Genomic DNA, 18,172 nt, shown 5'->3' on the forward strand with positions numbered 1-18,172 from the left:
CTTAGGACATTTGTGGACCTTCCATCAAAATATTGGGAAGCAAGAAGGATGATGACTTCATTGTTAAATCCAGAGCAATAGATACACACACATATATTTTAAATCGACGTTTATTTTCTAAAACTGAAAGATAGCTGAGAGAAGAGCAGTTTGGCTTCAGGAAGAGAAAAGGTACGAACGTTACAATTGCACTGCTACGAACAATCGGCGAAAGAAACCTAGAGAAGAATAAAGAAGTGTATGTAGTATTTATGGACTTAGAAAAGACGTTTGACAAAGTGGATTGGAACAAACTGATGGCGATCCTGAAGAAAATAGGTGAGGATTAGAAGGAGAGGAGGCTGTTCAGTAATCTTTATATGAAACTAGTCAAAGTCAGGATAGGAGAAGAAATGCTAGAAGGAATTGAAATAGGGAGGGGAGTACGACAAAAAAGCCCTTTTTCACCTACCCTATAAAACATCTATTTGGAGGATTTAGTGAAGAACTGTTTTGAGAACATGGGAGGAAGAAGAATAAAGTATATTAGATTTACTGACGATATGGCGTTGTTAGCAAAAGAGGAGATGATACTAAGAGATATGCTACTGGAGCTAAATGACAGCTGTGAGCAGTATGGGATGAAGATAAATGCAAACAAGACAAAGACCATGGTTGGCGGAAAAAAATAAAGAATATAAACTTGCGAATACTAAATGAGGCAGCAGAGCAAGTGAACAGCTTCAAATACTTGGGGTGTACTATAAGCAGTAACATGAGCTGCTGCCAGGAAGTCAAAAGGAGAATAGCAATGGCAAAGGAAGCTTTTAATAGAAAAAGGAGCATTTTCTGTGGACCTCTGTAGAAAGAACTAAGGAAGAGACTAGTGAAGTGCTTTGAGTGGAGTGTGGCGTTGTATGGGGCAGAAACATGAACATTATACGACGAAGTGAAGAGAAGCGACTAGAAGCATTTGAAATGTGGTGTTATTTTTTCAAAAGGACATGATATCGAAAGTACAATACATTTTATCGTCTGCTAGAGAAAGAAAGGATCTGTGATGAGGCGATAGTAGCGATCCTGGTGGTTAGCAACTATCTATGGATGCATATTTATTAAGTATTGAGCTTCGTGACTGTATATACTAGACTGTGATATAATCTCTGATCATACGTTTTCTTCTCTTATAACAATGAGGAATGTGATAAAAATTGTTATTCTCGTTAAGAAATATAATTCTAAGAAAACATTGATATAAATTTTAAATATATGCAACTTAAATTAAAATATAATATGGAATGAAAGAAAAGATTTAGTTTTAAAGGTCAAATAATAAAAATCCCTAGAAACAATTAATTTAGAATAAATTATCCCTATATCCCCAAAGGACACTCAAATTCCCTAGAACTGGGGATAAATCCGTAGGATTGGCAGCTCTGCCGACAGTCAGCTATTTATAGATCATGGCCCACTATAATATGTTGTGATTTTATACGTATTTCATGACTTACTCTGCAGTACTGAATTTAAAGAATAATTTCAGCCAATCAAGAATTGCTTTACATTTACAAAACCATTGCCAACTGTTACTGAGTAGTTAAGATAGCGCTAATAATATTATACTTAAGTGTTGGTTGTTTTAAACAAGAAGAAATGGAAAACACATTAACAAAATGTTAAGAAAAATAAATATGGCCAGTTTGTCCAAGTAATGTTTAATTTTTCTTAACGAATGTTAAATTAACAGTCTGTTTATTTTTAACGCTTTGTTAATGTATTTTCCATTTGTTCAATATATTTTTGTTTAAGATAACCAACGCTTAACTATAACGTCTGCCAGCACTATTTGAACTACTGAAAAGCAGTTGGTAATGATTCTACACATGTAAGGCAATTTTTGATTGGCTAAAATTAATCTTTAAATTCTATATTATAGAGTGAGTCATGAAACTTGCATAAAATGACAACCTGTTATAGTAGGCCACGCTCCATAAAAAAACAGTTGACAAATGAAAGTTGTAGGTGACGTGCTGAATAATAATTACAAAGTAAGGTTATATTTCCTCATTGCTATTATGGATACGAAATACGAAAGAAATAAAATAACACATGTATTTAAACAGTCCAAAGTATTTTTTAAATGTTATATTACCAGTAATGTGCTAAAAATTCCCTACAGAGAGACACAAAAATTAATTTCGCAACTTCTGTTCGAACAGCTGTGGAGACATCGTCCATATTTAACTAACTGTTAAACGAGTTAACTGCCCGAAATCCTACATTTAAAATTAACAATCTGTTAAACCAAACTGGTGTTGAAAACATACAATTTTATTAATTAACAAACTGTTTAGAGTTTAACAGTCGTTAAATTTTCTAACAATACTTGGAAAAACCGGCAAATAGACTGTTAATTTAACATTTGTTAAGCCAAATTAAACTTTACTTGGAGAAGGTGGCCATTAGACAGATCCCTTGTTAAAGAATAAAACAAGGAACGCAATTACATTAATGACGTCCCATTCCTTTGCCCTAATAATTACAGTTTAATACACCACAGCTTTTTCCTAATTGAAGCTTTGGAGCTTGTTAAAGTTTCCACGAAAAAGAGGCATCGATGTAATACGTAGACGAACTTTCAAACCTATTAAATTTAATTAGTTGCGATGAAACGTCCATAATGAGCTTGAGCAACCTGTTGACCCTTATTCTGCGCGCCTTCCCTGAAAAATGAACTCACAAAGGTGGTTGTTTTTTTTTATACTTTCTCAGGAGGGGTTGAACGTTATTGCGGCCGATCCAACAGCTGTACATATTTCGTTCCCTTTGACTACTGGACACCAATTTGTTCTGCTTCACTTACAACACTAATTTTATTATGCCCGTCCACGAATTTCAAGACTTCGCAGATAACGACGGATAATCTGTGTAACGGTCTATTACTGCGTTCGACTCTCGGCGGTGACAATATTCATACTCATGGATGGGCAAATCGTGTTCACAAAGTGCTAAAAAAAACTTTGAAAGAGAGAAAGACAGACGGAGCCAGCCGCAGCAGTTACAAGTTGTTTGTAGTTTCGCTGCAAAAGCAGTTCACTGCTACGGTGCTCTCTGGCGGCTCGTGCAGGCGGTCGTGGTATCTACTCCATGATTTGAATTTCAAAATGACGCATTGTACAATAATTACAGTAATTTAGACAGACTGTATCTAAACACACATAAGAAATTATGTTATTTCCTAGCTTTGTAAATTAGTTTACTACTGGAAATACAAACTGAATACAACCTTCTCAAGATACAACAAATATAGCTGCAAAACTTATTTATTATTACACTATTTGTTAATATTTCTTATTATATGTCTTATAGAGGGAAGTATTATATGATATTCTTATTGAATTTGGTATTCCCAAGAAACTAGTTCGATTAATTAAAATGTGTCCCAGTGAAACATACAGCAGAGTCCGTATAGGTCAGTTTCTATCTGATGCTTTTCCAATTCACTGCGGGCTAAAGCAGGGAGATGCACTATCGCCTTTACTTTTTAACTTCGCTCTAGAATATGCCATTAGGAAAGTTCACGATAACAGGCAGGGTTTGGAATTGAACGGGATACATCAGCTTCTTGTGTATGCGGATGACGTGAATATGTTAGGAGAAAATCCACAAACGATTAGGGAAAACACTGGAATTTTACTTGAAGCAAGTAAAGCGATCGGTTTGGAAGTAAATCCCGAAAAGACAAAATATATGATTATGTTTCGTGACCAGAATATTGTATAAAATGGAAATATAAAAATTGGAGATTTATCCTTCGAAGAGATGGAAAAATTCAAATATCTTGGAGCAACAGTAACAAATATAAATGACACTCGGGAAGAAATTAAACGCAGAATAAATATGGGAAATGCATGTTATTATTCGGTTGAGAAACTCTTATCATCCAGTCTGCTGTCCAAAAATCTGAAAGTTAGAATTTATAAAACAGTTATATTACCGGTTCTTCTGTATGGTTGTGAAACTTGGACTTTCACTCTGAGAGAGGAACATAGGTTAAGGGTGTTTGAGAATAAGGTGCTTAGGAAAATATTTGGGGCTAAGAGGGATGAAGTTACAGGAGAATGGAGAAAGTTACACAACACAGAACTGCACGCATGTATTCTTCACCTGACATAATTAGGAACATTAAATCCAGACGTTTGAGATGGGCAGGGCATGTAGCACGTATGGGCGAATCCTGAAATGCATATAGAGTGTTAGTTGGGAGACTGGAGGGAAAAAGACCTTTAGGGAGGCCGAGACGTAGATGGGAGGATAATATTAAAATGGATTTGAGGGAGGTGGGGTATGATGATAGAGACTGGATTAATCTTGCACAGGATAGGGACCGCTGGCGGGCTTATGTGAGGGCGGCAATGAACCTTCGGGTTCCTTAAAAGCCATTTGTAAGTATATGTCTTATTTGAAACATAAAAAGTGAGAATTTACAAGTCTTTATACATTGGACAGTTTTTGGACTCATGTTCGGTGCACGTGGCACGATCACACGAGAAACTTTAAATCAACTTAAACAATTTAAAATTTCTGATGCAACGATTGATGCCATAGGATCTCATGCTTAGCTATAATTAGTAATCATTTGTACCCAACAAACTTTTATTGTAAATGATTTCCTATGTTTTCGTATCATTTATCTTAATGTTTTCTTTTTCCTTTCACACAATTGGTTTTCATGATTATTCTTTATGAATTGATTAGTAGGCCGATCTATTCGAATCCTTATTTAGGGCGGCTTTTTTTTTTCATCTGTTCTCAGAAAGGTAATAGTCTGTATTCGCAAACAATCACAAATTCAAGGAAGTAATTTTTTGCTTGTCACAGCAAATGAAATAAACTTACTTCTGAGCTCTTTCTGTACATTGAGAGCTTTTACACTTCTTTCTTGTATTAACTCTGCCTCAAGCACATAATGTGGGAGCAAAGACTAGGCCTATATTTGGAAATTCTGACTTTGGCAGCATTACAAACAATTCGATTCCTAATTTCGCTGGAATATGAGCGGCGTGCTGTTCTGTAGATTTATCAATTCAAGATATAGACTTTCAGGATCTTCTACCGGCTGTAAGCCAAAAGGATTTCAGAAAAATCTCGATTCCTTGTCAATTGTCACTGTTTCTCCAAACTTACCAGTGAATTGAGGCGTTCAGAAGTCAACATGATTAACTCCTTTTCCTAAGGTTTTGAGATATTCAAGGTTAAAGTTAAACACACACTATTAATTCTGTTATGTATTCGAGAAGAATACTGCAGTCTGTGGGCTTTTTAATGAACTATGGAGCAAATCACATTGACCACTGAAAATTTAATACATTGCCAACTTATAAACTCTGAAATAACCAAAAGTGGAGTTAATCATGTTGGCTTCTGAACGCCTCAATTGTGCTGTAGGTCTTGAAGTAGGGTCTTATATTTTATGAGAAGATTTTATTATCACTCTTCAAGATAGTTTATAGTCAAAGAAAGTGAAGTTGTCTGTGTTCTATATGATACTGCCTACTACAATTCAAATTTATCCATAAATGCTTTTAGCTAGTCGATCATTTCATGCAATTCTGTAACACGCCCACACAACGTGCTAACGATATTTGATATCAGTCTCACCTTGTTGATATACCATTTTTACCTTTAGCTGTTCTAAAGCAGATCTAGACAGTGTTCCTTTACTAAAACCTTCACTGTGTTTATTTGTAACATAAAATGTCATTGCGTAAGAAATCCACCGGCGTGACTCAGTCGGTTAAAGCGCTTGCCTGCCGATCTGAAGTTGCGCTCGGGCGCGGGTTCGATCCCCGCTTGGGCTGATTACCTGGTTGGGTTTTTTCCGAGGTTTTCCCCAGCCGTAAGGTGAATGCCAGGTAATCCATGGCGAATCCTCGGCCTCATCTCGCCAAATACTATCTCGCTATCACCAATCTCATCGGCGCTAAATAACCTCGTAGTTGATACAACGTCGTTAAATAACCAACTAAAAAATGCGTAAGAAAGTGTAATAGAACATAATACAAGCTTTACCTCCTTTCTTAATTAAAAAATCTTTCTCCTTCGACTCATCACTAAAGGGAAATGATCTGGGGATTATATTGCTTTTCACTTAAAACGAGCCGCCACTTACTGCAGACGCGAGCGAACTTGCATGTTGCAAGAACCGCATAGAGACACTACAGCTAGTATAGTCCCACCATCGGATCTGTGCCCCCGTAAGATATGCGAACTGAACCTTAATTCCTTTTCAGCCTCGGCAATTCATTTCTCTCCCTGTATTCCTATTTCTCTCTTTTCTATCCCTCTCTCTTTCTCTCTCCCACTACCCACAATTTTGAGCCTTCTTGCGGGACAGTTTATTTGCACTTGCAGTCCAGTGTTGTCAACTCAACATGAATACTGTAGCACGGAGTGGCGAAAGAAATATTGTTAAGCAAGTAATAGCATTTTGCGATGAAGAGAAACAAACAGGTCAATATTTGTTTCCTATAAATCAGGCAACGAAAAGAGCAGCTGCGATCACATGTGAGGCTTATTTTATTTCAATTGATTACGTATTAAAATTACTTACTTAACTAATACTAATATAATACAACTTTTTATGTAACTTATATATATGCAGGTCAGAGCGCCTAATAAAGAAAATCAGGAGAGAGGGAGTCTGTGCAGGAGATGAAAAGCTAGAATCACCAGAGAAGAACAGACCAAGGGAACTTTTAATTATTGTAGATGATATGGACAGATGTATTTTAAGAAGAAAGATACAAGAATTTTATACGATGCAGAAAGAAGTTCCGACATTGGAGAAATTATTGAAGGTTGCGAGAGAAGCAATAAATTTCCAAGGAGGGAGAGAAACGCTACGGAAAGTGATTCGAGACATGGGATTTAGATTTAAAAACTGTAGAAATACAAGATGTATTTTGATTGAAAGAAATTATATTGTAGCATGGAGGGCCAGTTATTTAAGAAAAATTGCGAAATTTCGCAGAGAAGGAAAGTAGATTGTGTATTTAGACGAAACATGGATACATCCATATTATATTGTTAAAAAATGCTGGCAAAGCGATAATGTTTCTGATGTAATTTCAATTTAACCAATAAATATCCACTGTAATAATATAATTATCTGCAAACACTCGTAAGTCAGTCACGTCATTAGACCTACTTAAATTAAATTATGAATAAGTAATAATTAACCTTACATTATTATAAGCAATATTCAAGAGACATGACACTGTTTGGCGGAGGTTTGGCAACATCCCTATTTGGCAAGGTTCGTGGCCTGCTGTTTGACGTAGTGGGAGAGAAACGGGTGGAATGGGGTGAGTAGAGGCGTTAACTTTTCCAAGAACGACGACAGCGCTGAAGGGGCACAGATTCGATGGTGCGTCAATACAGAGTCAGTCCTACCTGCACTGGGGCTGTGTTGACACTTTGAGAGCACGAGTTGCCCACCCAGGTTCACGTTCATCGGGACTACGTTATGAGGTGTAGGGTGATCGTCTGGAAGTTCCCTGATTTTAGTTGTGTATGAAAGGAAAACGCAGGGAAATTCACAAATGTCCAATCGTTTTAACATATAGGCCTACCTAAACTATCATAGTAAGTTAGATAGAGGTAAATTAATTTTGAAAATCAATTACAACATACTTTTTACTACCAAATTTCTTATCAGTAGCAATTTTGAAATGCAGATACGAGGCGCATCCAGAAAGTAAGTTTCCCGATTTTTTCCCCTTGAAAGTAAACGTAATTAGCCGTGTCAATTGCGCATGCGTAACAGATCTATGACGTATCAATCATATGCCAGCCGGACAGGTCCCGCCTGGTGCCAGTAGCGTGGCAGCAGTGGTCCGAAATGGAAGCTCTTATTCCTTCTCCCGCCGCCGCATTGCGCCAATTGAAATTCATCGGCAGCTCTGTCAGGTCTATGGGCCGAACATCATGAGTAAGCAGATGGTGCGTCGCTGGTGTAGGCAGTTTTCCGAAGGTCGTCAAAGTGTCCATGATGAAGAGCGCAGTGGGCGACCGTCTCTCATCGATGATGATCGTGTTGAGCTGGTGCGGCAGTGCATCATGGAGAACCGTCGCTTCACGATTACGGAGCTGAGCAGCCATTTTCCGGAGATATCGCGATCCTTGTTGCATGAGATTGTCACTAAGCACCTGCTGTTCAAAAAAGTGTGTGCCAGGTGGGTGCCGAAAAACCTGACACCCGAACACAAAATGCAACGTTTAGGAGCAGCACTGACATTTCTGCAACGGTATCACGATGACGGCGACGAGTTCCTCGACAGGATCGTCACGGGCGATGAGACTTGGATTTCGCACTTCACCCCGGAAACCAAGCAGCAGTCAATGCATTGGCGGCATAGTGGATCTCCGGTCAGGACGAAATTCAAACAGACGCTGTCGGTACGGAAAGTGATGTGCACGGTGTTCTGGGACAGGAAGGGCATTCTGCTCATTGACTTCCTTCCAAGAGGTGAAACAGTGAACGCTGACCGTTACTGTGAAACACTGCGAAAATTGCGACGTGCCATTCAAAACAAGAGGCATGGAATGCTTATTGCAGGTGTTGTGCTCCTCCATGACAATGCTCGTCCACATACGGCTCGGCGCACAGCAGCTGTTTTGACGGAATTTGGCTGGGAGTTGTTTGATCACCCACCCTACAGTCCTGATCTTACTCCCAGCGATTTTCACGTTTTCTAGCACCTCAAGAAATTCCTGTCTTCCGGTGAGCGTTTTGGCAACGACGAAGAGCTGAAGACGTCTGTCACACGCTGGTTCCATTCACAGGCGGCAGAGATCTACAACAGAGGGATACAAAAGTTTATCCCACGATACAAGTGTCTCAATTCTGATGGTGGCTATGTTGAAAAATAGCTGAAACATTGCTGTACCTGTTGCCAATAAAGGTTTTCCTGAAAGTGTGTGTTCTTTTTTTTTTAATAGGGAAACTTACTTTCTGGATGCGCCTCGTATTATTATGTAAATAATAATTAACTATTCTAACATCGATATTTTTAGGGGCTTACCTAATATGTGATTTAATTATTAACTTCAACTTTGATCGGATACAGTGCCATACAATTGCTCACATGCCATTTGACATGAAGTCGCTTATTATTTTTTTTTCCGTGGCGCTACAGCCCGTGAAGGGCCTAGACCGACCAGCCGGCTGCTGGCCTCAAGCCCACAAGCCGAAGCAGAGGTGGACGATCATCCAACCAGAATGGAGGTATCGTGTGGTTAGCACGATGATCCCCCCAGCCGGAAGTCACTTATAATAAGTCTTATTATTGTATTCACTGCATAATGAGAAAGTATTTGGACTCGTCTCCGTGATTTGTGAACTATTACAAGGAATTTCTGTTTACCCCTGCAGGTAGTGGAGCGTGGTTACAACGAAGTGATGGTGCTGGAAGACGACATCCGTTTTGAGCCCTTCTTCCGGCAGAAGGTGGCGCATATGATGGCCGAAATACAGCAGTTGCAGCTAGACTGGGACCTCGTGTGAGTATATGCACGCATAATCAAAGTTTCTTAGTAGACATTAGCGTTGCATGGATTACAAATTGTAATACAGACGTGGACAAATTATTAGCAAAATTTAAAATTTTTATTACATATTTTTACAAAATATGATTCTGATTCTTCAGCTTAGACTACAGTTGACATTTTTGCGTATTTCGAAATTATTAGGAAAATTGAAGATTTGTATTGTATATTTTTTTTACAAAATTTGACTCTTCAATTTGGACTACATTTGATATTTTTGCATATTTACACATTATTAGCAAAACTGAAGATTTGTATTGTATATTCTTTTTACAAAATTTGACTCTTCAATTTGGACTACATTTGATATTTTTGTATATTTACAAATTATTAGCACAATTGAAGATTTGTATTGTATATTTTTTTACAAAATTTGACTCTTCGATTTGGACTACATTTGATATTTTTGTATATTTACAAATTATTAGCACAATTGAAGATTTGTATTGTATATTTTTTTACAAAATTTGACTCTTCGATTTGGACTACATTTGATATTTTTGTATATTTACAAATTATTAGCACAATTGAAGATTTGTATTGTATATTTTTTTTACAAAATTTGACTCTTCGATTTGGACTACATTTGATATTTTTGTATATTTACAAATTATTAGCACAATTGAAGATTTGTATTGTATATTTTTTTTACAAAATTTGACTCTTCGATTTGGACTACATTTGATATTTTTGTATATTTACAAATTATTAGCACAATTGAAGATTTGTATTGTATATTTTTTTTTACAAAATTTGACTCTTCAATTTGGACTACATTTGATATTTTTGCATATTTACAAAATATTAGCAAAACTGAAGATTTTTATTATATATTTTTACAAAATTTGACTCTTCAATTTGGACTACAGTTTACATTTTGGATATTTCCAAATTATTAGCAAAACTGAAAATTTTTGTTTTATATTTTTACAAAATTTGACTCTTCAATTTAAACAGCAGTTGACATTTTTGCATATTTACAAATTATTAGCAAAATATGAAGATTTTTATTATATATCTTTACAAAATTTGACTTTTCAATTTAGACTATAGTTGACAATTTTGCATATTTCTATCATTTCTATCATTACAATAGATATCTATTGTAATGATAGAAATATGCAAAATTGTCAACTATAGTCTAAATTGAAAAGTCAAATTTTGTAAACAGATTTGTCATAAAAATCGTCAATTTTGTTAATAATTTGTCCACGTCTGTATATACTTCGCTATTAGAGTTTAGTTGAAACATTATCAATTTACCACACTGTACTTTCTACTCATACATTTTGTACTCTTGTATCAGGATGTGATTTTTCGATATGTCGTTTGTTGCTTCGTTTGTCTGTGGGTAACTCTTCAGTTATTCAACGGATTCTGTCCATATTCAGTTAAGACTCATTTTATCTGGGGACGAATGCATTTGAAATACAGGGTGAACGTAAAGTCTTTCCTTGATTGTAAACATTTATTATTGAAAAACTACGCTAGATACAGGGACGTGATTTTCAGCAAATGATACCTCAGCTTACAAAGTTTGTTGCCCGGAGAACGTTTAATCGATACCTGATGTGATGCCCCGGTTCTCGCCAACATCTCGCTTTTCCGGAAGACACCGTGGTACGCCACGGTCACCTCAACTGAACTCCGACATAGTGCTAGGTGCGCGGTGACTTCCGGGCAGAGGTAGTGTTAGGTGCGCCACGATTTAGTAATTTCCCAAAATAGTTTTTCCATCTGTACAGGATGAAATGAGACTCTGCAAGACTTGATCACGTTTACCCTTGCCTGATATCAGTTCTTAAATTTCTTTATACCCTTATATAAATCTCGAATGTTTTTATTCTTACTATTTGTTTCTACCTCATTCAGTTTTTCCTTCAAGTAATCTCTCTTTTTATTCCTAAGTGTACGACTTGCTTCCCGTCTTTCATTGAAAGTTTGTTTCGAAACCTTACAATAATAATAATAATAATAATAATAATAATAATAGTAATAATAATAATAATAATAATAATTATAATATTAGTAATAATAATAATAATAATAATTACAATAGTAATAATAATAATAATAATAATAGTAATAATAATAATAATAATAATAGTAATAATAATAATAGTAATAATAATAATAATAGTAATAATAATAATAATGATAATAATAATAATAATAATAACAATAATAATAGTAATAATAATAATAGTAATAATAATAATAATAATAGTAATAATAATAATAATAGTAATAATAGTAATACTAATAATAGTAATAATAATAATAATAGTAATAATAATAATAATACTAATAGTAATAATAATAATAATAATAATAATAATAGTAATAATAATAATAATAGTAATAATAATAATAGTAATAATAATAATAATAATAATAATAATAATAATCGCCTCTGCACAAAAGACATGTTCAGAATTAATAAAACTAATATAATTATTTTATTAAAGAAGTAATTTTTCATTAAAATAGATAAAACGTTGTACGATATATTTATCGTACTTCTTATTACAATACTCGACTGGTTATCAAAGTCGGCCTGCGGCCTCGTTTAACAACTTCCCAATCTCGTATTGTAGCTTTATTTCCTTATTAAAAATATACCATATTCCTGTACAAATACAGGGACATCGTTTTATTTTTACTTCAATTTTTATTGTACCTGAGTTTTTTAATGTACTGCACTCCCACCCCTTCTACTAATGAAGTTCAACCGTCCTCCACACAGATCCAAGACGGCATATACAGTCATAGTAGCCTTACGGTCATAGTAACCAGTTCCAAAAATATGTTCGCGTTTTCTAGTGACGAAAGAGCTTTCAATATTGAACCATTTTCGCACAGGTACTGTCGTCCATTTGCCTACGTCGTATCCCGATTTCCCCCACCAGCTTTTATTCGCTAGCTAGTGGCTGGACTGTCTTAGCTCTTTCCTGAAAACATTAATTTCTGTTAGGAATTGGACGTCTACGTAATATTATACAACTGTTTAAAATAACTTAAATAAAAGGGCCTCGTTAAGTAATTAATTGTCACGTGATTTCCTCCCTTTCTACGACCCTACAACATAACCACTTGGACGGACAGTAGATAGTAGGCTATGTCTGAGTAATTTTATCTTTTCGGATCGGGCAGAAGTGAAGATTGAATTTACAGTACGTAAGGTACTTTTTTATAAAGTAGGTACAGAATTATTTCAACATGAGTTACTAGTACGAAGAACGAAACTGATAATTGGGATTAGGTGCAATAGTTTATAGTGCGATAATATGCACATTAGAACTGAAGCCTGTATCGAAATGAACGGCCACCATTTTAAAAAATGTGTTTAAATATCCATATTATGATTATTTTTCTATTTAACTTCATTCTCTATATTGTACGCTAATGTGTTGTAAACAGTATAATATACACTGCATAATGAATACGTCCGAATGAACAGCTCAGTTCATGAGTAAAAACACTCATTGTTAATACAGTACTGTATTTTGATTAAACAGAAACCTAATGAAAAGGATCAAACTCAAAAGCGCACTATTTCCTAGTTTACGTAAATGAATGAACTACTTTTCTTCCTTCCTATACCTAGTAAAGTGATTTGTTTGTATATTACACCAGTATCATCGAATACCAGTCGTGGAAGGGGGTAGCAAACGGCTTTGATCCAGAGGTATAGGCAACTTAATATTAAAAATGTTAGTAAAAATAAAATGATGTCCCTGTATTTACAATGGAATTACTGTGTTTCATCTGAATTGGCTTGTTGGAGGGCCGTTAGTATGGGTCTATAATAATGGAAATAAATATAATTCATGCAAGAAACTAAGTCTATTCCTCTAGTGAACGTCATAACAATATGTTAGTCTGATCCGTTGCTAAGCAAGTGACGTCAGAAAAATCTGACATACTAATTAATTGTCGTTGCTAAGGAAGCTAAAATAAGTTTTCACAAAACTCGTTATCTACATTTTTTTCGATTTTGACGTTTTAGCGTATCCTCATGTTTTTGGGTCAGGAGAATCCAATGGTGCTATCAGAGTTAAGCTGAAGTTGGTAAGTATATCAGTAAATTAATCTTCAAATAAAAGAGATTTTTCAAAACTCGGTATCTACGGTTGTGTATTTTAGAAAAGAGTTGTCTTAAAAAAAAAGAAGATTTTGTAGATAACGAGTTTTGTGAAAACGCCCCTCATTATTAATGAAGTCAGATATTAAACTTTTGTAACGCTATATTCATTTCAGCCTCGCGTTAAAATACAATGCATAGCTTCAATTGCACATCTCATTTTACAGCCTAAATTAAGTATCTTCCTTACAAGTGTTCTGTAACTATTTTCATCTTGCAAATCTAGTCTATCAATAGAACAATTTTTCCCTTGAAATTATTCAAATCTGCTTTACAGGGAGCCTTACCTGAAAGACTAGATTTGCATAATATATACGTTACTGTGTACGTTAACAGAAAACCACAATTCCAAGTCACACGGAGATTGTGTGCACTCGATGTGGGTCTCTGGCGTTTCGTCAGCCCACGCGAGTTGTGTGGATATAAAGGGAAAAGTTGAGACGGTGTCGGGTGGAGTTCCCGGGTAGCTCAGTTGGCAGAGCGCTGGTACTTTCAACCAGAGGTCCCGGGATCGATACTCGGCCCCGGAACAATTTTTTCCTTGAAATTATTTTCATCTTGTAACCCGACGGGATCTGTACATCTGCTCTACCAATAGGAAGACGATGTGTACGCCGGTTCAAGACACACTGCAAGCGGCTTTGTCACTCAGGTTATAGGAGAAGAATGTCTCCCCAGGAATCCAATCTGAACCTCTGTGTTAATAACAGAGCGGCATCGATCGTAGGGTTGTAGCGACGGATCCATCCGATTCTACCTCGGGCACGCAGCTGTAAAAACACGTAGGCCTACCGAAACCAGGTGCAGCCCTACGCACTCAGAACATCTACGTGGTCTAACAGGAATGAACGAAGTGCATTTATTTATACATAATTGATACGAACACATTTCACAAAGAATGAACATTATTATATTGCCTTTAAACAATGTTTGTTCTAGACAATTTATTTACGTCTCTTGACACTGCACTTTCTAAACATTTATACAGGGACATCATTTTATTTTTACTTCAATTTTTATTGTACCTGAGTTTTTTAATGTACTTCACTTCCACCCCCTCTAATAGTGAACTTCCAACTGTTCACCACACAGAACCAAGCGTATACAGTCGAAGTCGCTAGGTCGTAGTAAACACAAACAGTACTGAGTTAGTGACTATAGTATGTTCCAGAAATATGTTCGCGTTTTCCAGTGACGAAAGAGCTTTCAATATTGAATAATATTTTCGCACAGGTACTAACGTCCGTTTGCCTACGTCGCATCCTGCTTTCCCTCACCCGCAACTGTCTAAAATAACTTAAATAAAATAATTAACTGTCACGTGATTTTCCCTCTTTCTATGATCCTGCGACATAACCACTTGGACGGACAGTAGATAGCATGTCTAAGTAATGTTATTTGTGCGATTGAATTTACAGTACGTAAGGTACTCTTTTATATAATAGGTATAGAATTATTTCAACATGAGTTACTAGTACGAAGGGCGAAACTGGTAATTGGAATTAGTCTATAGTTTGATAATATGCACAAAAGAACTGAACCCTGTATCTAAATGAACGGCCACCATTTTAAAATATGTGTTTAAATATCTATATTATGATTATTTTTAAATTTAACTTCATTCTCTTATATTGTACGCTAATGTACTGTAACAGTACAATATACACTGCATAATGAATACGTTCGCATGGATAACTCAGTTCGTGAGTAAAAACACTTATTGTTAATACAGTACTGTATTTTGATTAAACAAAAACCTAATGAAAATTATCAAATTCAAAATTACGATATCTCCTAGTTTACGTAAATGGATGAACTACTTTCCTTCCCTCCTATACTTAATAAAGTGATGTGTTTGTATTTTACGCCAGAATCATCGAACTTCAATCGTGGAAGGGGTTAGAAAACTGTGTTTCCGGCTCTGAAACATTAATCCAAAGGTATAGCCAGGTTAATATAAAAAATGTTAGTAAAATAAAATGATGTCCCTGTACAAATCAAAACAATGATTTCAACACTAATTCATGAAGTAAATATCAGCTAGAGAAATTATTGATTTTTACATTCTGAAATAAAGTTTGATTAAAATTTGGGATTTTTGCGAGTCCCGACAAAAATTATGGGGACTTTGGACATCTAGGCCAAAGCGGGGACTGTCCCGTTACAGCTTCTTCCCTTTATAATAGACATGCTGAAAACAGGGATCTTCCTCTTCCAGAATAAATCATATATTCAGAATCTTGGATTCATTCTTATTCATTTTTCTGTAAAGTCCTTGACCTATGTTAACTATTTTACATGACCATCTGTAGTAGATGAAAAGGATGAAACAAAACAAATGAGAAATCACACTGATAAACCACTTGCTGACAGGATGAAACAAAACAAATGAGAAATCACACTGATAAACCACTTGCTGACAGGATGAAACAAAACAAATGAGAAATCACACTGATAAACCACTTGCTGACAGGATGAAACAAAACAAATGAGAAATCACACTGATAAAGCACTTGCTGACGATTATCGCCAGCGTTTATAATCGCCGGTGATGATCGCCGTAAACAAACCGTATCTTAAGCATCTACAGCAGGTATGCTCAAAATTGTAAAAGCGCCGATTACACGGATGATGCTGCACTGCATAACACACACAGTGTACGAACTGGGCTCCGCAACTACATTGCAGCACCGCCCGTGGCATAGTTCTTACACTCTTACAAATACGGATAATAAACTGAATTTGAAAATGAAAAGAGTATACACTGTAATATTCAGTTATTACATTATTTATTACACAGTAATTAATATATTTATGCTATTATTATATGATAGATAATGTTATTTTCATATTCCACCACACATTGCGGTCTATTCAACATGTGCATTCTTTTCTGCAAGTAATCGGAAATCTATTTCCAACGAATTCACTGCAATGCGCAGCTGGCTCAAAAGATGCTCATCTGTTAATCGGGATCTATGTTTGGATTTAGCAACCTTCATTGTCGAAAATAATTTTATTGTTCGCACACATATGTCAGGCAAAGGTAGCTAACATAGTGACAGCGAATAAGCTCATCTTGGGATATTTCGTTTTGTTCATTTTTTTAATAATTCTATGCTTGTCAAGTCATATTTCTGACTTTAATTCAGAATTCTACGTTACTTTGTAGATCAATTAACTCGTCCTGGAACTGCACTCTCACGGATTGTACTAAATTTATGAAAAGATTAACAAAAATACTAATATCACTCTCCATACGTCTAAAATCACTAAATCTATGTTCTGTGAATTCACATTTGAGCTGTTGCAGTACAGAGACATAATTAACTATATTTTGTTCAGGCACCATACATCTCTTTACAAGTTCACCATCCGTGAAGGGTTTTAGTGCCTTAGCTAATTCCCAACATACTACATAACTTGCTCCTAAACACAGACTCTGAATTGTTCGACTCTCTTCAATGTTTGGCCTTTCATGAAGTGCTTTCAATTCTTGAAGCTGTAGTGCACGTTGCACCCCTGAAAAATTATTTTATCAAAACATGTATTTCTGCTGGAATAAAATCACTACAATAATAATAATAATAATAATAATAATAATAATAATAATAATAATAATAGGCCTAATAATAATAATAGGCCTAATAATAAAAATAATAATAATAATAATAATAATAATAACGTTCGTATATGAATATATATTACAGAAAACAGCTTCCCTGTCACTTCGGCATGTTCTGGATGGCAGAGCCTATAATGTTGTTCTATGTTGCTCAGTAGTATTCCTGACAATACCTTACAACATAGTAAACACTTTATGTTTTCATCGAACGCACAACAAAAATAGTCTTCCTCCCACACTGTACGGAATGATCGTTTGTCATTGTCTCGCACTGTTCGTACGTTTACTAAGTACTTGAACTGCCTTCCGCAGTCATCCGTCGAGCTTCGGACGAGGAACAGCACGCTCTACATTGGAAGGTTGTGATTACTGAACGTAATCGGGAGTCAGAGAATGAGCATACCTGATCTACAGGGACATCGTTTTATTTTTACTTCAATTTTATTGTACCCGAGTTTTTTTAATGTACTTCACTCCCACCCCTTCTACTAATGAACTTCCAACTGTCCTCCACACAGAACCAAGGCCGCATATAGTAAATAGTACTGAGTTAGTAAGTATAGTACGTTCCAGAAATATGTTCGCGTTTTCCAGTGACGAAAGAGCTTTCAATATTGAATCATATTTTCGCACAGGTACTGTCGTCCGCTTGCCTACATCGCGTCCCGATTTCCCCCACCTGCTTCTGCTCGCCCTTCTGTGAAGGTTAGTGGCTGGGCTGTCTTAGCTCTTTTCTGAAAAATATTAATTTCTGTTAGAAATAGGATGTCTGCGTAATATTGTACAACTGTTTAAAATAACTTAAATAAAAGGGC

The 18,172-nt window shown here is 35.7% G+C and overlaps 1 protein-coding gene across 1 annotated transcript in view; it reads left to right on the forward strand.

Moving 5' to 3' along the window:
* LOC138691909 (glycosyltransferase 25 family member-like) overlaps positions 1-18,172 on the forward strand; it is a 124,618-nt gene that overhangs the window by 26,433 nt on the left and 80,013 nt on the right. Inside the window, exon 3 of the mRNA XM_069814515.1 lies at positions 9,416-9,543. Coding sequence (XP_069670616.1) covers positions 9,416-9,543 — 128 coding nt within the window. The remainder of the gene's footprint in view (positions 1-9,415; positions 9,544-18,172) is intronic.

This window comes from Periplaneta americana, chromosome 16 (genome assembly GCF_040183065.1).
Source record: "Periplaneta americana isolate PAMFEO1 chromosome 16, P.americana_PAMFEO1_priV1, whole genome shotgun sequence".
Taxonomy (NCBI): Eukaryota; Metazoa; Arthropoda; class Insecta; order Blattodea; family Blattidae; genus Periplaneta; species Periplaneta americana.